This window comes from Coturnix japonica, chromosome 21, assembly GCF_001577835.2.
Source record: "Coturnix japonica isolate 7356 chromosome 21, Coturnix japonica 2.1, whole genome shotgun sequence".
Classification (NCBI taxonomy): domain Eukaryota; kingdom Metazoa; phylum Chordata; class Aves; order Galliformes; family Phasianidae; genus Coturnix; species Coturnix japonica.
In genome coordinates this window covers 2969356-2992337 of record NC_029536.1, presented here as the reverse complement: position 1 = coordinate 2992337, position 22982 = coordinate 2969356, and the positions used below count along the sequence as shown (strand labels likewise).

The 22982-nt window shown below is 38.7% G+C and overlaps 1 protein-coding gene across 5 annotated transcripts in view; it reads left to right on the top strand.

The window, feature by feature from the left end:
* CLSTN1 (calsyntenin 1) overlaps positions 1-22982 on the top strand; it is a 31378-nt gene that overhangs the window by 5675 nt on the left and 2721 nt on the right. For 2 of the 5 annotated variants that reach the window (XM_015882645.2, XM_032448754.1), the window contains exons 2-18: positions 2154-2276; positions 7022-7051; positions 8459-8654; positions 10859-11067; positions 11799-11948; positions 12042-12227; positions 12545-12793; positions 13345-13466; positions 14985-15147; positions 16262-16312; positions 18125-18282; positions 18924-19072; positions 19536-19762; positions 20144-20314; positions 20887-21032; positions 21526-21661; positions 22204-22388. In XM_015882645.2, coding sequence (XP_015738131.1) covers positions 2154-2276; positions 7022-7051; positions 8459-8654; positions 10859-11067; positions 11799-11948; positions 12042-12227; positions 12545-12793; positions 13345-13466; positions 14985-15147; positions 16262-16312; positions 18125-18282; positions 18924-19072; positions 19536-19762; positions 20144-20314; positions 20887-21032; positions 21526-21661; positions 22204-22388 — 2651 coding nt within the window. The remainder of the gene's footprint in view (positions 1-2153; positions 2277-7021; positions 7052-8458; positions 8655-10858; positions 11068-11798; positions 11949-12041; positions 12228-12544; positions 12794-13344; positions 13467-14984; positions 15148-16261; positions 16313-18124; positions 18283-18923; positions 19073-19535; positions 19763-20143; positions 20315-20886; positions 21033-21525; positions 21662-22203; positions 22389-22982) is intronic. The other 3 variants (XM_015882647.2, XM_015882646.2, XM_015882648.2) reach the window with 3 other exon arrangements.

Below are 22982 nucleotides of genomic sequence, written 5' to 3'. Positions count from 1 at the left end.
TAGCTTGGCCTCATCTTTCAAATGCCAGCTTGAGAATGTCTTACACCATGTGGTTATGCTGGAGTCAGGAGATCACAAATACGGATAAGGGGCCTTTCCTGGATATTCAGCAATTAGTTTGGTGTGCGATTTAAAATCCAGTGATGTTTAACCTTCATAAACACAAAGGGATTTAGGCTTTATGTTTTAAAATCCGGCGACGTTTTAGCCTTCCTAAACACAAAGGGGTTTAAGCTTTATGATTTTATTGTCTGCAGCACAATAAAATGACATGACTTTGCTTTTAACTGGGCCTGTTTGAAGGTTCGCTAGGCTTTGCAGATGCTTAGCGTGCTCATCATAATTGTGTTCATATGTGGTTATGGTACTTTAAGCTTTTTGTACAACTCCCTGTCCTACCGTAACGAGATTTATCATAGCTTGCTAAATTAGGAGAAGTTTTCTTAGTGCTTTAAATATATATATATGTATATACATAATCTGTACTTATACGCAGCTCCTCGTGTTTCTAACTACCAGAGCTGTATGAGTGAAGCACTTCTGTTATAGAGCAGGTTTGGATTAGGAGATGTGCTTCAGTTAGACTTAGACTGTAACAGACATCGGTGCCTTCCCTCCCAGGGCAGAATGATGTGTTGGACCCTTCGAATGTGAAGAAGTTTGCTTTAAAGCACCAAGTTCCTCCGATGGCGCTGCAGTTGACATTTAGCTGGCTGTGTGCTATGCTGAATATTGAAATCATGCCTGTGTGAGTGTATTGAGGCCATAAAGATAGCGTTGCCATATTGAGTAAAACCACAAGGCAGTAATTAAACACTCTTTGTGTTAAAATAGTTCATTGTGAATTCTCTTGCTGCCTTGTTGTATATGAAGAGGTTTTATCCTCTATCAGTTTGTTGCCACTAACCAGTAAAAGATGGCAGATGAAAGTGGATCAAGAGAATGTTATGGTTTCCTATGAGTTCCCCGCATCTACGTTTAATCATTTCCGTGTCCTTTTATCTCTCTTTAAATTTCTCAGGGTAAGTGCATGACAGACATCTTGAATGCATTTTGGTGTCTAGGTTAACACTGTGTCTCTGCCACTTCGACAGTCCACTTGTGTAATTCTGCAGGGTGAGGAAGCAGGGCTGAACTGCATAGCAGAGTACTTTCTTTCATGCAGACTTGGTTGTGATTGCACAGGCTCTTATTTTAGAGGTTGTAAGTACTGTATCTCATAAAGACCAAAATCTGGATGTTTTTTGCATGTTAGAACCTCTAGCAAAGCTGGGCAGTGCTTGGGAGGAGCTTCTCTGTCTCCTCAAGCAGCTACTAAACAGGTGATACAACAGATTGGGATACAACTTACTTAGATTTCAAGGCTTAGATATCAGAAGGGGCCTGAGGTTATGGTCCCATGCAGATGTTTGCAATCTGCATTGATCATATGCTGGATTAAACAAAACTAAAGTGCAAGTCCTGCAAAGCACAGAGGCACAGAACACTTGCTTTGCACCTCTGCAGCACAGATATGGAAGTGCTGTACTTGCTCCTTGTCCTTTTTTGTACCCTCTCCTGCCTTGTTTCCTTGCACTGACACAGCTCCACAGCTTCAGCAGAATTCCTGTAGCTCTCCTTTTGATCTCTATCTGCTCTCTTAGTGATAATAATAATAAACACACACAGGAAAAAAAAATGCTGAAACCATGCGTACTGTTGACTATTAGTTTCTGTTCCCTGCAGAATAATCCACCAACCAGATGCCAAGTTTTCCAGGCTGGAGGGAAGCAGCCTTTCAGTAGCCCCCTGGTGTCTCCTGTTGGCCAGTCTTTTCCTGTCTGCTGCTGAATATGGCTTTTTATGGCGTGATGTTTGGCACTGCTGAGAACAGCTCCCATCAATGTTAAAAGGTTTTTGAATTGCACTTCAGGGCCATCTTAAATCCCAGCATATTTAAAAGAAACTTATTTAGATCTGAGTTACTTTTGGGAAGCCTACAGGGACAGTGGACTCTTCTGAACATACCTGGCCAGGAATTTGTCTCAATGATTGAATTTATTAAAATACTGCTTCAGATTCAGAAAACAAAAATGAAGGTGGTGTTATAAGGAGCTTTTGAAAAGTCCTTAGTTTCCAAAATGTTAACCTGGATTTTCCTTCTTCCCTTTCAGTTAACAAGCATAAGCCATGGATTGAAACGACGTATCATGGGATAGTCACAGAAAATGATAACACAGTTCTTTTGGACCCCCCTTTAATAGCCCTGGACAAAGATGCACCTCTGCGTTTTGCAGGTAAATAAATAAGAAGTGGGATGCAATACAAACCTTGATGGCAAATACTGTGTATTTTCCCTAGCAACAGTGTCGTGTTTGTAGCTTATAGATCCTGGGAAATACCCATGCATGGACCATGGTTTTATTTGATATTTACAGCCCTATTCACATTCCCAAGTGGTGAATAGTGTATATTGCAGATACTCTTTCAATTGCATGTGTGTTACTTTTTCTGAGTTCTTTTGCATAGCATCTAACTGTTTCTTCAGTCCTTCAGGTTCCATATTTTGCAGCGTTGTTTGGAGCTCCAAAATGCATGTTTCCTTCTCATTCTGAACAGTTTTCTTAGAGTATTCAATTTGTGTCTTAATAGGCTGAGAAGACATTAGTAGAATTAAGATTGCATTTCCATTCTGCAGTATTCAGACCATGAGTTTCTGTGAAAATTCAGGCTTTCTGTGATAAGTTTGTGTAGCAGTTTGGAGAGTTTTAGTAAATGGAAAGCCTCTTCTACTCAAAGAATCACTGATATTTCACAGCTTGATCTGTATCAGAGAGCAGAGGTGCCAAAAGAGAACATGATTCTCAGTACTCTTTTTTTTTTAATTTCAGAAATGTGAAGCTTGAGACTTATTTAATGATGTAATGTATTTTGAGGCTGAGGTTCCTTTAGCTATGAGGTAGTGCTAGGAATCTGACCTCTGTTTAATTTTGGGAGGAACAGTAGTTTGAAACTTGGCTCTTTTGAAGTCTTCCGAAATATAAGCAGGTTCCTGCATCTGGGAAGGGTCTGAATGTTGTGAAGTGGGTTTGAGCCAGACTTGCTGCTGTGCAGAATATCTTCTCTGATAATGGAGTTTTTCACTGGTACCAGCTTAATACTGCCTGAGGAGATGTGGAAGCAAGCTGACTGTTCATAATCTTACAATCTCGTGTTAGATTACTGGAGTAGAGTTGAAGAGGTCTTTTCTTGTAGGTGCTGTTCAACTACATGAGCAGAGCCTCTCTGGACTGAGATTTGCAGCCTGAATAATGCAGATGAAACATCATTCCTTTTGCTTTATTTTTTTCTGGTTCAGATCAGAACACTAAAGCACAGTTAGTACTGTGTTTGCTTGAAAATGATGATTCAGGTCTCCTATCTCCTGTATATCTCAGTGGTTTAGCACTTTGAAGGTTTTTTCTCCTCTAACAAAGCATATAGGAGATGATACAAAAGTCATTTTCGGAATGTATGGTAATTTTTCACTTTTGACATAGGAGTGACAGCCAGCAGTTTTCTTACAAAATTCTGCTGTAGTGTTTGCTTGTTGTTGCTGTTTTTTTCTGGAATCTACCATGCAAGAATATTCATTCACTAACTGGATCCATTATTATGGAAAGGTGTTCCAATGGTTTGCAAGGAAAACCATGTTTGAAGAGCACTAACCAGCATCTGCAGGTATTTAACAGTGGTCAACACAGGCTTAAACTCTACACTTGCAGATTAGGTGGTTAAATAAATGTTTTTTATGTCTACCATGCAATGGAACAATACTTGAATCCGTCTTTGAGGAGAGCAGATGTGGGAGTGGTGTTGAATCAGCATTACCACTTTTAGTTGGTGGTGTGATAGCCATGTCCTAGAATGGAGAATAGTGTTGTTATTGTCCAGCAGCATCTATGTGGGTGTTTACGTGTGAGAAACCCATTAGGTTAGTGACAGCATGTTCTCACAGCAAAACAAAGCATTTTCAGGATTAAATGCCAATTTCAGCCCTAAGTAGTATATGGGTATTGCAAATCAGATTTGTTCACGCTTCAGAAGGTTGGATATTTTAATTAGCTGTGCCTCCTAATTGAGCTATCAACCCTTCTGAACTGTCTGTAGTTTTATAATATTTTAAATAATCTTTTGCTTCACTTTAAATTTCAGCATGTCAAAATATCTTGAAAATAGTTCATTTAAATGCTCTGTAGTACATGAACTGTGGGGCAAGGAGGAGGGATATCTTAGTACTTTACTCTGCTGCGGGTAGGATCCTTACATGCAGATATGCAAAAATACTGTTACTTAGACATCTATCTCTAGGATAACTTGGTGAGCTCTTGCATCTGCAATAATACATTTTTGAAGGCAGAATTTGAATTTAGATGTGCTGGGCCTGTGTAATTCATAGGGACCCTCTGGCATCAGTGTTTTGTATTTGTTATGGATCTGCCTGGGAAGACAATGACCTTTCTAGCTCTTCACTGGAACTTCTCTATGTTACAAATTGAGTCATGCTGGAATTTGATCATAAAATAAAGGGCAACAACATTTTCTATTGTATGTTAGCATAATTTATGTCTAAAATCAGTTTAATGTTTCAAACTCTTAGTACGGATTTTCCATTCACTGTGCAAAATAGAATTGACTTGGCATTGCATTTGAAACAAACTTGTATATGAATGTATATTGCTGAGGGTCTTACTAGCCAAAGGTTTGAAGTGTTTCCTCTGTGGAAGGAATCTGTCATAAGGTTCTTATTTCCCCCTGCCCTCCAAAACCTGGGGAAAAACACAGTCACAATACGATAGCTTACTCTTAATGATCTGGAACACAAGAATTATTTTTGTGGGGGTTAGGAATTTTTAACTCAGAGCGTGAGTATGAATAGAGCTTTAAAAATGGTCTTGCAGAATCTCAGTTTGTTCTCTTAAAATCAAATAAAATCCACCAAGCCTTTTGAGAGTCAGCCTCTCCCTGGAGATGTATAGTGCACATGGGCTGGTGGGTGAGCACCGCATTTCCACGCTGTGCTGCCAGCCCTTGTTTGGTTAGGGCAGGGAGCTGTGCTGACATCCTGTCTGCAGCAGGCCAGCATGAATGCAGTGCTCAGCTGGAATGGTGGCTGTAAGGAAACAATATGTGGAGAAGATGAATGCCACTGTGTAATCTGTGGATTTGATCTTGTCACATCCAAGGAGTAATTCAACAAACGTACATCAAATGCGGTATGCAGCCATATCTGTGAAGTGAGATAATTTTTCAACTGTAAGTACAGCTGAGTCAGAACACTGTGAAGTAAAGTTCTGTCCCACTGACATGGCGTTTAGCTGAACGGTTCCCAGTATATCAAATAAAAATCCAATTACAGGTCTATCTTTATTCTTGGAAAGGATAAGGAGAGAGAGAGAAATTCATTTCAGCGGTGCATCTCAACTTCAAGGTGAAACAAGAATAAGTGACGTGCATATATGACATAGCATGAAACCTTAGGGAGCATATTTGCCACTAAATACCTTGCATAGTACAAAGCTTGCTCAGTGGCATTATGCGTTTTATAACTGAGATGAAAAAGAACATCATCCATGTGTGGGATTGTTCATTTGTAAAGTTGTCTTAATTGTCTTGAAACAGTTCTAAATCAGTGTGTAATATTTTGAAGAGATGGAAGCTGTGCATTTGCTCCTTTAGTGCAATTTTCCCATAGGTAACCCTGTAATTCTTAGGTACTGTAACTTGTCCAGCTTGAAGTACTTTGCCCATGCAGAAATAAAAGGGATTTTTGTTAATCTCATTAGCGTGAAGTGGAAAATACAATTATGTTGGGTCAATTGTTGTTCTGGGAAATATCTGGCAGGCATTGATCTCTAGTACACCTTGAGCAGAAGCTTTGTGCCCTAAAAAGCATCTGGAGACAGATGGATATTAACTGAAGAGCTTGTTTTATGTCTTTGCTTGAAAGCCTGAATGTCTTAAAAGCCAAAATTGGAGTTGGTGCCTGAGCTAAAGTCCACTTCAGGTGGTTATGAAGTGACCAGTTGTTATCCAGCCTCCCTTTGTCCCACATGGGTAACTGCTACATTAACACACTTCTCCCTCTTCCTCCCATTACCAGGCTTTCTGCTTTCGTGTTCCCTTCATATATTTTTTCAGTAACCTTCATGTTTCACACCCAGTGTGTGCTTCTCAAGGTTAGAGGTCCTGGAAGGCGCAGGAGATTCCTTGCAGGTGGATTGTCAGTTATCATAAAAGTTGTGCAGCCTTTCAAGGTGCCTCATACAGTCATCTTACATCAGTAAAATGGTAGAGAGTGTTGGCTGGTCATTGAACCTGGAAAAGAAATGTACTGCAGTGAAAATACAAAGACTCCTCCTACATGCCCAGATTTCATAAACTAAAGCTTTTGTCTTCATTAGGGTCATAGCTGAGTGTGTCTATCTTTAATTCAGAACTGTTGCAGCACCGTCACTTTGAGTTTGATGCAGTACTTAAACTTTGCAAACGCTACAGCATATACTGATAAAATACGGCTTGGAAGCACAAACATCCAGTGACTGTTGTTTTTATCAAAACAGGAATACAAACTGGTTTTGGTTTCAGGATAGTAGCCAGAAGTTTGTTTCAAGTATCTACCCTGTCTGTAGATAGAAGAGTAGCGGTAAATTTTGATGGAAATTCAACTTTATGGATAATTCTCTATCAACATGAAATTTTGAATGTTTCTTGTTTAGCAGCTGAATTCTTTAAAGAACAAAAAGCCTTTAGATAAGCCTGCAATGTAAATCTCTCGCTTCAGAATTCTGCGAATGACAAGCTGGAGATAAAAGGTTAAATCATAATTAACATAACTAAAACTCTAAAATGGTAACAGTTACAACAAATCACTACTGGAATTGTAAAAGACTTTTTGTCCCAAAGTTTTTCTGTGTAATGTGTGCATCTTTGCCTTTTCCTTATTTGTTCCTTTTTCAACCTTTCCTGTATTACTGACTTGGGTTTATCTTTTCTCCTTTAGAGAGTTTTGAGGTGACAGTCACCAAAGAAGGTGATAAAGGGTTCTTTCTATCCCTTTTATGAATATTAACCCACTAACTTTGGTTATGAAATGGGGAATCAGCACTTAAACAGAAGATCCTGTCATGCTCTTTGTCCCATTTATTCTCCCAGTTCTTTTCTATTTTAAAGTATATCGATAAAATTGTTATGTAACCAAACCCTTGGTTAGAAATATCTGTACATCAGACATCCATTTGAACCACTGGGGATCATTGTACATTATGCAGGCACTGATGATTTGGGGAAAAGGAACATTTTCTGATGTTTTCACAGATAGTTTCCTTTTTTGGACATTGCTTTTTGATATGCTTGGTAAAATATAATGGTGCCAAAGCATTATTAACACCTTCTGTGCAGTGTGTTTCTTTTAGTATGTATTTAATAGCTTAAAATCTGAATCAAGTACATTTTAAAAATGATTGTAGGTGTATCTATAGTAGGAATGTATTCTTGGTACTGTGGTTCCACTGCAGTTATAATAAAATAGTGGTTTATGTTGGTAGAAGAGAATCCCTTTCATAACAAGCTATGCAGGTAAAAACGCAATACAGCTGATCAAAGGTTGAGCGGCTTTTGTTAGTGCAGCTGGATCAGCAAGGGCTCAGTCCTCATTACCTGCTGACAGATTGACCCAACTGCGCCAGCAAGGTGACTTGTAACGTAATCTCAAGCTCAGACGTGTTTTAGAATGATGTACAAGGAGCTTCATTTCAAGTGCATTAGGATGAAGAGATTGAATGGAATAGAAAGCCTACCAAATTGTCCCTTGTGAGAGCTTTCTCGATTAATAAATTTGGTCTGTTAGTAGATAGCTGTTGAAATGGATGCCTGAGAAGTTGGTATTTCTACCTTTCTCATTCGGTAGTTTATTTTGATTCCCTAATTTTAGTCAGGTACATTGCACAGGAAGACTTTGTTCATTGATCTCTTGACAGAATTTCTGTAATTAAGGTGCTGAACCTGTCCTTGAAGCTTTCTCATCCCTTGACTTGTAACTGTGCATTTTAACCTTTTGCTCTGGTCAAAATAAACAAGCCGCCCAGCTATTCCCAGTAGCTTGGCATAGAAGAGATTACAAGTGGCCTTGGCTGTGTGCTCTCATAAGTTCTACTCTTACCCTAGAGCTATCTCAAGTACTCCTGTGAAATGCCTGTCTACATTTCTCTTTTTCTCTTTTGTATTCCTGCATGAATGGATGCAAGTAAACGAGTTGCTTGGAAGGCAGACGTATGCTTCTTTTTACTAAAGTTCCCAGAAATCACCCATTTTAAAGCACAGTGCTCTTGCTTTGTCCACAGACCCTCACAAACCCTTGGCTGCAAACTATTTGGTCATTCATTTAAAAAAAGCGTCGTGATTTTGACCAGTTCTAACCTCTGTTGCTTTGAATCTGTAGGTGAGATTTGTGGATTTAAAATTCATGGGCAAAATGTCCCCTTTGAAGCAGTGGTAGTGGATAAATCCACTGGTGAGGGAATAATACGCTCCAAAGAGAAACTCGACTGTGAACTGCAGAAGGACTACACGTTCACCATACAGGCCTATGACTGTGGGAAGGGACCAGATGGAGCAAATGCAAAGAAATCCCACAAGTAAGTGAATCTGTGGTTGGCTGAGGGGAAGTTTGGTTTCAACTGGTCTCCTGTTCCTGGTGATTTACATCCTGTGTGTCTGGAGTAAATGCAAACCAAGTGTTAATAGTGGAAGACTTTTATATAATGGCAATATAGTATCAAAATGGAAATGAACTGTTTTGATATCTGTAACTGTATTCTCAGTGGTACTGCTTTGCCCTCCACATCTCTGTTGACTCTTGAAATATTTAAAATCAGGCTTGAATTGATACAAAGACTCAACATGGGTTACCAGTTATAACATTGTTTCAGAATTCAGTTTCTAAGACAAAAATCCAGGTTCAATAAGCCTTGACAAAGTGGAAAAGAATACATATTGCTTTGGTTTCCGTCGGCCTCACCCTAAAAAGCAAGATCAATAGCATAAGGTTCTTCTCTGCCTAGATTAAAGGATGGGAACAAAGCAATCTTTATCTAAAGAATAAACCACAATTTAATTGCTCTCTGGAAATTGACTTGCAAGTAACTGTATAACACCCTGGTGTCAACATCTGCCAAGCATGTGAAAGATTACTATCAGTGCAAAGCAAAGAGGGACACGAACAAGATGAGGACTAGTTTACCAGCAGTCATCTTGGTGACAAATACAGTTGCTATTCTATAGCTCTATGCTTCAAATACACAGCAGAAAGTTGTCTTGCTAAGGCTTACACTGATGGAAAATAGGTATCCTTGTTGAATTTTACTTTTGAAGAAAGATATGAAACAGAAAGATGGCAGTTATCATTTTGTTTGGTTGGCTGGAGTTGCTCAGTTCGATGTTGTAATACAGTTCCTTCTCCTCACTGTACAACTGAAATGTGTTTTTGTGCCTGTGCAGGTTGGTTGAGATGTAAACATCCTTCTTGATAGATCCAGAATGATGTATATAAAACTAAAATATGTTGTGCTAAAATATGTAGTCTAGAGAAATGTTAACAAAAGTAGAATTGGGAAAGTTCCTAATAAAAAAGCAGCCATTCAGTCTCTCTGGTACATATTCAGAAATACCTTATTTTAGGCATCTCAAGTAAGTGCATGAATGGTAAATAAATAGTTGAACTGTCTGGCACACAGGTGGCTGATCTTCTGCCTTTCTGAGCAGGCAAAGCACAGCTTCCTTGGTAGAGGTGTGATGTGTGTGGTTGCCAGGTGATGCAGTGTTATGGCTGTGCAGATTTCTCTCTGGGTAGTGAGCTAAGATGGCTGAGGTTGGTGAAGCTGTCATTGCAGCACTGCTCTGTGATCCAGGACTGTGTTCTGCAGTTCTTCTTTTGCTACAGAAAAATAATGGGGTTTCTAAAACCTGTACCTGCAAACCACTGCTGCTATTCCCTGCCTTGTGGCTGTTACTTTAGTGAGGAATACAAGCAGTGTTTGCTATAGAAAGCCTTTTATTGGTGCAATTGTTTGGCTATACAGGATAAAAGGAAACCTAAAAATACTTCTTAAAAACAAGCATTTTAAGTCTTTTGCTTTTACATAAGGACCACAAAGATTGGATTCTTTATTTACATTTCAGATACTTCTCAGTATTCACCTTTTCTTGACCCAGTCTGTGTAAGATTATTTAGCTTGCTGTAGGTGCTACAGTGCATCTTCCTATTGCAATTTTTCTTCTTCCATTTAAATTGTCTGATCTCTCAGTCCTACATCCAGGAAATAAATCAGTTTTCACTGACGTACAGCACTCAGTGCTTCATTATCAAAAGAAAGCTAATCAAAGGCACTTGACTGAGCTCCTAGCCTAAGACTAGTCATGTCTGTCATTCACGTGAAATAAAAATTGGATGTTTGTGTCACATTCTCTGACAGCAAAAGAGAGCTGAAAGAATTGTAGTGCTATCAGAACTAAATGCCTATTTTGTCACAGCTGTACTTTGTTATATTTCTGGAAAGTGGCAGCAACTCAGTAGTTGCAATGTTGGTTACCTGATTTTAAACAGCAGTAGTAAACAACAGCTTGGAACTACACAGAATTACATAGCAAAGCACATGGAAAATATTCGCTGCTTTTCCTGTTCGGGTACTTGAGATTTTTAGTCTCGTTAGTAGTTGGTGACATCCCTCAGGGAGCTTAAATTCTAGAGGTTTCATCTGTAAACGAGGTGTTCTGTCAGACTCCACACAAGAATGGGAGATCTGCAATGTAAAGAAAACTGACTTTGGTGTTTTATTTCCAGAGCAACAGTACACATTCAGGTGAACGATGTTAATGAGTATTCTCCCGTGTTCAAAGAGAAATCATACAAGGCAACCGTTATTGAGGGGAAGAGGTATGATAACATCCTGAAAGTGGAAGCGGTGGATGCAGATTGTTCACCTCAGTTCAGCCAGATCTGCAGCTATGAAATCGTAACTCCGGATGTTCCTTTCGCTATTGACAAAGACGGTAAGAATGTGATGCAAGACAGAGTTGGAATTACTGTCATTCACTGCCTTAGGCATAGGGCTTCAAATTGATCAGCATAAAACTGCAGCAACCCTGCTTTAACTCTTTCCTGTGATGCTTTCAAAAATAGGATTCTGTTAGTGTGTTTTTTCCATGTGAGATGTTTACATGTGGCTCTGAAGTTTACAGTGTATTGGGGTTGAAGTGTAGTGTAGTGTTTTGTTTTGTTTAGGTCATTTCCATTCAGTCTGTGATCTGTGGACTATTTCCAGGAGTCCAGGGGACCTGGCCAAGCAAAACAAGACAGTTTTTATCTGACTTTAGGTTGAATTTTTGAGGTATTCACATTTCTGAAGGTCTGCAGATGAAACAGATATCTGATAAAGTTTATTTACCAGTTACCACTTGTGAATAGTTTAATTTGGAGTAATATAATACTGTTAAATACTATATATATGTATATTATATAATGCAGTATAGTATACTGTGATGAGCCTGATAAGTATATACTTGTTGTTCTGTATATTTATACTTATCTTCTGTATATATATGATTTTTAAATATCTGGACCTTATGTCTAGCACTGAAAGCACAGGTAGTGAAAGTCTATTGTGTGTTGCTGCTAAAGTCTTGTTACCAGTATAAAGTACATAGGGTGGGTACCTGTATGGATTTAACACAGCAGTGACCCTGAAATATTCATTTCTTAATATCACCTTTTTTTTTTCCAGGTTATATAAAAAACACAGAAAAGTTAAGCTATGGCAAAGAGCACCAGTATAAACTGACAGTAACTGCATATGACTGTGGGAAGAAGAGAGCTGCTGAAGATGTATTGGTTAAAATTAGTATTAAGCCTACATGCAAGCCTGGCTGGCAAGGTTAGTTTGAGCTCCTTCCTATCTGCTTTGGCAGTGCCTTCAGTTAAACAGGAGGGATTTTTTTTAATGTTTTTTCTTTGAATAATTATACAGGTTGGAGCAAAAGAATAGAATATGAACCTGGTACTGGTTCTTTAGCACTCTTCCCAAGTATGCGTTTGGACACATGTGATGAGCCAATAACCTCAATTCAGGCAACAGTTGAGCTAGAAACCAATCATATTGGGAAAGGCTGCGATAGAGACACCTATTCTGAGAAATCCATTCACAGACTCTGTGGTAAGGATGCTTTTGTTCTGATAAAGTGCTTATTATGGGCTGAATATTATGTTAGAAGATGTGCAGTTTTATTAGTCGATGATGTGAGAGGGGATGCTTGGGTTCACTGTGGTGTTCTCATGCAGATCTCTTCAGCTGGTAATATTAGATATGTTTAATGTTAATGCCACATTATTCAATAGGAGATTTGCCTGATATGTGATGATAACACATAATACTGGCAGTAAAACTAATGCTCATTAAAAGCTGTTAGATATGAAGCTTGCTGTGATCTTTCTAGTTACTACCTTGTTTTCATGTGAGCATTTTTATTGTAGGTGCAGCTTCTGGCACAGCTGAATTGCTTCCTTCTCCAAGTAGTGCTGCGAACTGGACGATAGGACTTCCTACTGATAATGGTCATGACAGTGACCAAGTCTTTGAGTTTAATGGCACACAGGCTGTGAAGATTCCAGATGGTGTTGTCACAGTCAATATGAAAGAACCCTTCATGATTTCAGTGTGGATGAGACATGGCCCTGGAACCAAAGAGAAAGAGACAATTCTTTGCAATTCAGACAAGACAGGTTTGTCGATACACGAAGTATGAACAATCTAATTTGTTTTGGTTTTATATGCTGTGATAGCATCTGTGGGAACTTTAAGTGTTTTCTATAGATTTTTCTAGGTTTTTCTTGGAAGTGAAAGGAAGTGAACTGCAAAGCTGTTCTTTACTGTATTTACCTGTAGAGGTGTGCACTTAAATTACCTAGCTTCAGCTGAAATGAGTTAGGCTTGTTTATCTGACTTTATTTATGTTACGCATTTCATTTCATCATAGTAGGTGTGTTATTCTGGCAAAGAAATCTAATTTTTATATCTCCACAAATAGCCTTATTCTCAGTACTGCCAAAAATCCTTAAGATACACGTATCAGGCTTAGTGACAGCATTGACTGCAGTATATATTTTTTTCTAGATGGAGATACTGTCTCTCTTAACATATCTGGTTTGCTTGTGCGTTTTTTTTATCAATTACTGTCCATTTAAATAGGAATATTCAGAAATGGTGAATTTTATTTTTTTTTTTTTGAGTGCCTAATACTTAGAGAATGACAATACTTGAAACTCTTGTGCAGATATGAATCGACACCACTACACACTGTATGTGCACAACTGCCGCCTTGTTTTCCTCTTCCGGCAAGATCCTTCAGAGGGAAAGACATACAAGCCTGCAGAATTCCACTGGAAGCTAAACCAAGTAAGTTTGGAATGACTGGTAAAATGATAGAATACAGTGAAATACACTGGAGCCTGAACTCTCTAATGAGGTAATTATTAAGAAGTACTATTTACAACTCCAGACTCCTGATACTGACTTCTGTAGAACCCAGTGGTATTTACTTTGTGATGAGTGTCAGGGATAGATGCCTGTTCAACTTGATTTTAACTTGCTACTTGCTTTAGTGTTTTAATTAAATCCAATGGGATGCTCATGAAATAAAGTCCGAGTCATTGTCCTGAAAGGCAGCGAAGTGTGGATTTATGTATGAAAGTAAAATGCCAAACTTCAGCTGTTGTGTTGGTTATCTTCACTAAATACACTGTAACACAATGAATATGAAAACAGGAGGCATATGCATTCCAGTTTGTTTATAACAAAATTACTTCTGAGCATGCAGCGCTGTTGCTGATCAAAGTGTTTAATGGGATAAAAGAAGAACGTCTTAATACTTCCTCACACTGGAATAAAATCTGTGACCTTTTACACATTGCCAGAAGTAGGTACATATATTGTAAATAGAGATGAGCCGATTTGCATAATTTGGTATTTACTGCACAGAAATAGAGCAATACTCCTCTTAGGGATGCAGGTACTTTCCCCTGTTTGGGATAAGAGCTGTCTGTGTTCTTTCTGTTTGTCTAATCTTAGTTTTTTTACATTTGAAAGCAGGTGCTATAATGCCAAGTCTTTCCTTTGGCATTACTACAGTCTGCAGAGTTTATTTCTGTGAATTAATGATGATTACAATAGTGAAGAATCAGACAAAAGGGACTAAATATTTGATGTGCTTTTCCAGCCCTCTGGGTCTCACCAGAACTGACATGAGTTACGTTCTGAGATGGTTTGAAATATCCTGCTATGTTCTGTACAGAGCAGTGTATATTGTTTTAATGGTGAATGTCTACATGTGGATGTTTGCAAAATGTGCATCAGATCCANATATATATATATATATATATCACAGAATCACAGGGGTTAGGAGAGACTTCCAGAAGTCAACTAGTCCACTTTCTTACTAAAGCAGGTTTCTTTACAGACTGCCCCTCTGCTGCTGTCTGTCACACAGCAACAAAATGGAAAAAAAATATTGGCAGGAAGGCTCAACTATCATACCACTAATATCTGCCTCTGATGTTGTGGACCAACAAAATAAGGTAGGAGGCACTGCTTTTGGAGAAGCCCTCACAAATAAATATAAATATAAATATAAATATAAATATATTAAAATATTTTTTATTTAGATATAGATCCAGTAGGGAAAACTTAAAGGCTCTTGAATGAAATTTTCAGGTACTATTTGTAAATCTGTAAATGTTTTGAGGTGTCAGCTACCTGCTCTTATGCTAGAGCCACTACGAACTGAAACTTAATGTTGCAGCTGTGCATACAAAGAAGTTATAGATGTGTGTGTATATTCAGCTCGCAGAATATACTGTAATCCTTTTTTTTTTTTTTTTTAATATTAAAACAATTTTTCCTACTTCTTTTATTTAGGTTTGTGACAAGGAATGGCACCATTACGTCCTCAATGTTGAATTTCCTGCAGTAACACTTTATGTAGATGGTGTTTCATACGATCCTTTCCCAGTGACTGAAGATTATCCACTTCATCCTTCGAAAATAGAAACTCAGCTGGTAGTTGGAGCATGCTGGCAAGGTAACTGCTTACAATTGTTAATACATTTAATTAGCTTGTTTATTTTAATGCTATCTTTGTGGTTAGACTAGCAATGTGTAGCTAATCTTTCTGTTGCATGAAAGATAACTTCTGATGTTTATTGCTGGATATTTTGGGGTTTTATTTTTGTTATCTGATATTTCTTCTCTTTGACATTTTTTCCACGGGTTGGTTAGTTTGTTTACTGACTGTGTGTGTGTATGAATGGCAAAGCTACTCACAAGTAGTTCTACACAGAATTTTCTCTGGTATGTGGGACGATATGGATAGGTAACTTCTTAAGAACTAATGTAAGGTCCATCTTATACTTCACCTTATTATGGAAAACACTAATATCAAGTAGGTTGAATGGTGTGTTTTAGAAGAAGTGTTCTCATAAATGGAAATGTAACCAGTAGACAATTCAGCTAAAAGCAACACAGTGATGCTGTCTCTTGGGCATTTTATCAGTTGCTTATAGAAATCTGCTTTATTATGTACAGACTCTGGTTAAATGACAATATTCTGCAAGCTGTAAAATGCTGATTCATATTCTCTAGTTCTTGTGAAGTCTAATCTGCAAACCTTGAAGAAAAAGGTAGCAAGCATCTGACTGTGGAGCACTGATAGCTGCTTGCTAGAGATCCTGTAACAAAGCTCTTGCTTTGCAGTCCTGAACTGAAATGTTTGTCTTGCTGACTAAATTACATCCTATATGGTATGAATTGATCTTTTGGGTCAGAGAGAGAGCAGTGCTGAATCATTCCTGTTTTATTGTAGTTCAGAATGTAGACTGTAGTTGCAGTCTGCCATAATGCAGAGAAGTATCTTGTGGGTGATTGACAAATGGAAAACTTGGGACATTTCTATCAATTTAATGGTCTCAGGTTCTGTAATGTCTCCTAATGTCTCCTCCATCCTAGAGGATGGCTGTGTTGGTTGTTAGACCTGCATCTCATTGGTGATCTCATCAATAGTGAATTGTCTTGTCATGAATGCTACTTCTGAGGGACAGTGGTGGTGTGTGTTTACTGTGACCCAAGAGAGAATTTGCCAAACTGTAACGACCTGGTTGCTTCCCTCTTGTCCTGTTCTTTGTCTTGCTTTTCTACAGAATATACAGGAAACGAAAATGACAATGAAACCCTGCCTGAGACCTCTGCAGGTTGCTGGAGTTTTTTCCCTACTGTTTTATTTCATTTTTAAGCCAAGACATTGCTTCATCTCACACACAGCATGAAATGCAGGCATTGCATTCGGGCCATTGACCTTCACATAATCCTCTCCTAGGCTTGTTTCTTCATTTTGCCTTTATTTCCAGAGCTTTGCCAGATGATCTTTTTTCATTGTTTTTGTTTTTGGTTTTTTTTTTCCAATCAGTTGCACACCCATGTACAAATTTGCCACCGTTTGATTGCAGTGAAGTGGTGTAAAATAAGTTGCTGATGCAAAATTTATTTAGCTACAATTTGTTTAATCCAGTTTTGTTAAAATACAAATACACCTCATCCTATATGCATGTACATATATGCATAAAGGTTTGTTTGTGCCCAGCATAGAGTCAGTCTGTAGTTTGGAAAGGATCATTGAAATTGGATAATCCTGCTCCCTACTCAAACAATTCCTAATTCGCATCAGATTGCTGATATATAAACGATTCCCTCTCATAAATGACAGCAGATTGGATACTGATTTGGTGAGAAAACCCTTTTGCTCCCATTTAGGTCTGATTGGCTTCAGGGTTTTATTTTCTTAGACATTTATAGTGATAGTTCAGTGGATTTTTTTTTCGTCTTGATTTGAGGCAAATTTGTTCTGTATAGTTTGAATATCCTGAAATGATCTAAATAAAAGTGAGATGAGATTTCTAGCTGTGCAACATGTTTTAGTTTGGCACGGATGTGACTGAATCCAGGAGCTGGATTCTGGAGCTGTGCAAGTCTAAACTGGAAATAAGATTTGTAACATAGCAATTAACTACTGAAAACTTCTGAGTTATGTCAGGGATCTTTCATCGCCCAGAATCTTTAAAACAAGCTTAGACAGTCTCTTAGTTTATTAAGTGATGACTTTGAAATACAAATTTCCAGGTGGAGTCCTATGGCTGCCAGATCAGTCAGTGATCATTTGGTGTCATCTTCAAGAAAATGAAATATGTTGGATGCTTGGAAGACTGCAATTAATGTAGATGTGTAAAATTAAGTTACTTTAGTTTAAAATCCTCACTTTAATTCCATGCAGAGAAGGCACAGAGAGGACTTGTTAACTCTTAGATATCTCCTACAGGATGAGATGAATCATAGAATTGTTTGAGTTGGAAGGGACCCTTAGAGGCCATCTGGTCCAGCTGCAGTGAACAGGGATACCCACAGCTCAATCAGGTGCTCAGAGCCAGGTCCAGCCTGACCCTGAGTGTTACCAAGAATGGAGCACCCACTGCTTCTCTGGGCAACCTGTACCACTGCCTCACACCCTGAGTGATGCTGTAAAGTTTATTTCTCTCCTTTAAGTGTAAATAGAGCCTGAAATGATTGGCTTAGTCTCGAGAGCTAACAGCTTGAGGACTGGCGCTGTTGGCTCCTACCATGGTAGGCACTTCTGCTTTTATAAAGAACTCTGTATTTGGAGTTAATGCCTCATTGGGAGAATTCAGGATTCAGTTTGTTTAATTGGTTCTGAACACCACCTCGCTGTATGAGCAAAAGAAATTTTTGTTATGGAAGTAACAGTTCAAGATGGCTACACTGTCATGTTTTGAGGCCATATGCATGGTGAACTGTTTTAATTCTTTCTTTATGCTTGAACATAATGACAAGGTTAACACCCAGAATGGATGAAAAACTAACATGCATGTCTATAATGTACTGTGGAGCCACAAAGCAAATTTGTTGTTTTACAAAGGAAAAAATGGGGAAAAAAAATAATCCCTCAAAAAAACCAACATCTTTAAAGATTCTTCCTTTGTTTCTTTATGAAGGTGGTGAACTCCGCATGGCTCAGTTCTTCCGAGGCAATCTGGCAGGTTTGATGATTCGTTCTGGTAAACTGGAAAACAAGAAAGTGATCGATTGCCTGTACACCTGCAAGGAAGGACTGGATTTGCAGATTGCTGATGGTGTTGGCAAAGGCGTGAAGGTAAAGTCACACATTAACGAAGGGGGCTGTGTATGTTGCTCAACTGACTATAGATGCAAATTTTGTAGGTAGTTAATTAGGGCCATCCTAACTAAAATAAGCTTATTTAATTGTGACATACTGCATTAAAATTACATGAAAACTAGCAAATCTTTCTAGTGTGGACATGGTCATAGCGGATTTTAAGAGTAAACATTACTGTGTTCTCTGGAACCTGAGAAAAGAAATTGGATATTTGAAAGCCTCTGTTTTACCAGCTGCACCAGACAGAGATTCTTACCAATCAGCTTAGTAGAATTAATCCGACTTAGATATCTTTGTTCTAAAAATTGTTATTTTTCGTAGTAAGGTTGCATGAACAAAGCTGAATTTTTCTTTAATATTAGCTGTCTGTCTTATTACTTCATATCAGAACTGTCACAAGGGCCTATGTTTTCCTCCTGAAGAACAAAATACTCAATGTATTTGACTGGAAGAAGGAAATGAAGCACAAGACCCATAAATAACGTCTTCACTGCTTTGAATACAGCTGTAATTGTCCCCGCGCTTACCTGACTAAACAGGGCTGAACTTCTGTTTTAATTACCTGATCATTTTTCTGTTTGTGTTCCCTTTTTTTCCTCTCCCTTCTGTAATTTCAGATCCACATGAACCCTAGTCAGTCAGCAGTGACCATAGAAGGGGATGATATTGACAGAGTTGATAAGGCCATGCAGCACATTTCCTATCTGAATTCTCGCCAATTCCCAACACCTGGAATCCGGAGGCTTAAAATCACCAGTACTGTCAAGTATGTTCTAGTGCTGAAATAATTCTTCTCTATATGGTGATATTAAGGCCTGAAAGGAATGTTGATGTATCTCAGTTCTGATACACTAAAGACTTTTACTGTATGTACTGTCATATTTGAATATGGCAGCTGTTCCCAGTACTGCTGTTTTCTTCCTAAAAATATGGTAAGGAAGATGTAAGAGATGAGAGATTTATCACTGAGAGGACATACCCAGTGTCACAAGCTTCAATAAAGTTATCTGTAACTGTTAGTCATAGCAGAGAAAATGGGGCAAAATGTTAAATGTAAGTAAAAATTAATTGTAAGATTGTTCCCTTGCTGGGGAATTCTTCCAACACAGTTGATGATCTAAGACTCTTGGGTCTGAGATAGAGCTTTTTTTAATTTATTAAGCAATTACTGTGCATAATTGTGCCTCCCTTTCAAACAGCTGCCTTGACTGTGCTTCTGTATCTCTTAGGTGTTTCAATGAAGAGGCCTGTGTCTCCATTCCTTCTGTGGAGGGATATGTAATGGTCTTGCAACCAGAGGAACCAAAAATCAGCCTGAGTGGCATCAACCATTTTGCCCGGTCTGCTTCAGAGTTTGAGAGTTCTGAGGGTATTTCCCTCTTCCCTGAGCTTCGTATAATAAGCACCATTACACGGGAGGTGGAACCAGACGGAGATGGGGATGAAGATCCTACAGGTAACATCATTTCTGCTTGAAGCTCTTGCTTACCTTTATTCTATTCTGTGATCATGTTGGAGGATCTTCCTCTTGCAAAGTGGCATGGATTTCTCCTGCAGTAAGAATCTAGTAGGGGAAACAAGATGTGTGTTGCTTGGGAAGAAGCATAGGTACGCTGCTCTGAGCTAAATGTAAATAAGTCCAGGCCTTTACTTCCATGTAAATAATTCCTTATTTATCATTATACCTTGAATACTTGGTCTCTTTACTTCAGGCCCAGATCTCAATGTTTGACTTGAAAGAAGAGTTCTGTCTGCATGGGATATTTTATGGTTTGTGGACTCTTGTCTACTTTCCTTTGTTTCTGCTCATCTCCTTGGCGATTCCTCTACTTTTCAGTACAAGAATCTTTGGTTTCTGAAGAAATCATGCATAACCTGGATACGTGTGAGGTGACAGTGGTGGGAGAAGAATTAAATCAGGATCAGGAAAGCCTGGAGATTGACATGACACGATTACAGCAGAAAGGCATTGAGATGAGTAGTTCCAACCTTGGCATGATCATCACAGGTGGGACTTTATTCTTTTGCTCATGCAGGAAGGGTGTGAAGTTGGTGTGCTCAATAGATGGGTTGTAACACCTTACTCGAAACAGCTCATTTTTTAATTGGAGTTTCAGGCTCAGAGGTGTTTGCACTGTTTTGTGGAAAACTGATTCTAGAAAATAGGTCATTCTAGAATCTCCTTCCTTTGGAGGTTTGGTGTCCTATAAATTGCAGGTTACTTCCTAACTGTAGAAATGAAGTATACTTTGTCCCCTAGAAAAGGCTTTCTTCTTGCACAGATAATACAGTGCTGTGGAGTGTGCGTCATTCCTTTCTATTTTGTTTTCAGAGTGTGCTATGTATTCAAAAGAAAAGATTTTACAGATTGTCTGAATCTTGGATTTTACCACAAAGTAAACCCAAAAATCTCAGTAAAGCCACGTGTGTCTGTCTGTCATAATGGTGTTACTTTTTATTCTGCTGACTGAGAATCTATCTGCCAAGAAAACTTGTTCAAAGAAAGGGAGGATGATTTGTAGAGTGTATGGTGTTGTGGTAGGCTTTTGCAAAGTAATTGTTTTTCTTGTTTCTCTGCAGGAGTTGATACTATGGCCAGCTATGAAGAAGTTTTGCATCTGATACGCTACAGAAACTGGCACACCGCTTCTCTTTTTGACAGAAAGTTCAAATTGGTTTGTTCTGAGCTTAATGGTCGCTATGTCAGCAATGAGTTTAAAGTAGAGGTATGTAAGCTCTTCTCATTGCTCGGGGAGGTGCAGAGTCTGGAGGGATGGATGGATGATAGTTGTTGCCTCAACTGATGGATTATTGATCAATATAAATCATTAAGATTTTTGTCCTGTAGATATTAATACTTGTGCATCTTAAGCAGCATTTTATATATGTGATCTTAATCTTACATTTCATCTTTAAGTGAGGCAGCCTAAACGGAGGTGAAGCAACTGTGGGAACTATTGTGTTGTAGCAGAAGTGATAGCTCAGTGTGTTTGGCAAGGAAACATGAAATATACTATGTGACAGAGAGCTTGCAGTTGTTAGAAGCCAGCTATGCTAAGCATGGGTTAAAATGTAGAGGAAAGTTTTACCTTAATCCTTGGTCTGTAATACAGATTTTCTCTTTGTTGTTAGCTGAAGATAAGCAGCAGAATAAGAAAAGGTGTGTCTTGAAAGGTCAACTTGTATTTCTGGAGTTTAACTGTTTCCTTTTGTTCTTAGGTGAATGTTATCCACACAGCTAACCCTGTTGAACACGCTAATCACATAGCTGCACAGCCACAGTTTGTACACCCGGTGCACCACACGTTTGTTGATCTGTCTGGTCACAACCTGGCAAACCCTCATCCATTTTCAGGTAAGAATTCTCAGTCACAGAAGTTCTGCTGATTTTTTTATCTGGTGTTAAACTGATGCCAAGGCTTCTTGTTGCAGAGAGACTTCTTTTTTCCCCCCCCAGAGTTAAACCAGTGTGTTGGACTAATACATGTAAGCAGCTTCTTGATCCCATTCTGCTGTTGCCCAAACAAGGAGCAGCAGCTTGCTAGAGACTTATGAAATATCTCCCTGCCAGGAGGGCAGCTCTCTGGTGCACACATTGGAAAACAGGAGGTGTACTGTTCTTAGCAGGGACTGTAAGACCTAGATAAAGGTCTGTGAGGAACAGGGACGTTATTTCTTACAAATAGCACAAGGAAAGAATTGCAGCAATTCCCTCAGTGAGTTCTACAGTCTTTTTAGTGGCCTTATGCAAACTGCCTCTGTGAAGTCTATAGGCCTATAATCTTTTCATAATGCCATTTCCCTCTTGGAGGTGATGGGAACACAGAGTTAATTATTGTCATTATGTAAAAATAGCATATCAGTATCATTGAAGAAACTCCTTTTTTGTTGTTGCAGTTGTGCCGAGTACAGCCACTGTTGTGATTGTAGTTTGTGTGAGTTTCCTGGTTTTTATGATTATTCTGGGAGTGTTCAGAATCCGAGCTGCACATCAGCGCACAATGCGTGACCAGGACACTGGAAAGGAAAATGAGATGGACTGGGATGACTCTGCATTGACCATCACTGTGAATCCTATGGAAGTAAGCCTGGTGTCTCAGCACTTCACAAAAAGTGCCCTCTTCCAGTTGTAATTGATATGACTGTACGTGGACAGAGAGTAGAGCAAAAGCAACCATAGAACACAGAGAGGGCAGACATTAGCACTGTTAGTCTTTAATTGATGCTCTAAAATGACAAATAACAGGAGCAGTTATGTCTGGGGCATGGCAGGAATCGCTGGACTCCAGCATCAGGAGTTACAGGTTGGTGTCTAACACTGATGGTTCGGTGCTCTATGCTGCCTTCCTCACCATCAGCTTTTTATCCTGAAGTGTTGAAACACCATCTGTATTTCTGTATTTATGTTTCTGTCTGCCATGCTTGACATCTGGATTTTTAGAAAATCACAAGACAAATGTGCAACCTTAATGTTACTCATGCAATCATACCAAAAGATCCCTTTCTGGTAGAATTGGAAGTACTGGATTGTACTCAAGAGTGAGTTTGCTTAGAGTGACAGGACTGGTGGGAATGGTGCAGAACCAGAACTATTTTAATGAGCTTGCTTAACTTTTTATTTGCTAGTTGCCTAATTACTGCTGAACTTTTCAAAATATAATAAACTAATAGCTCTT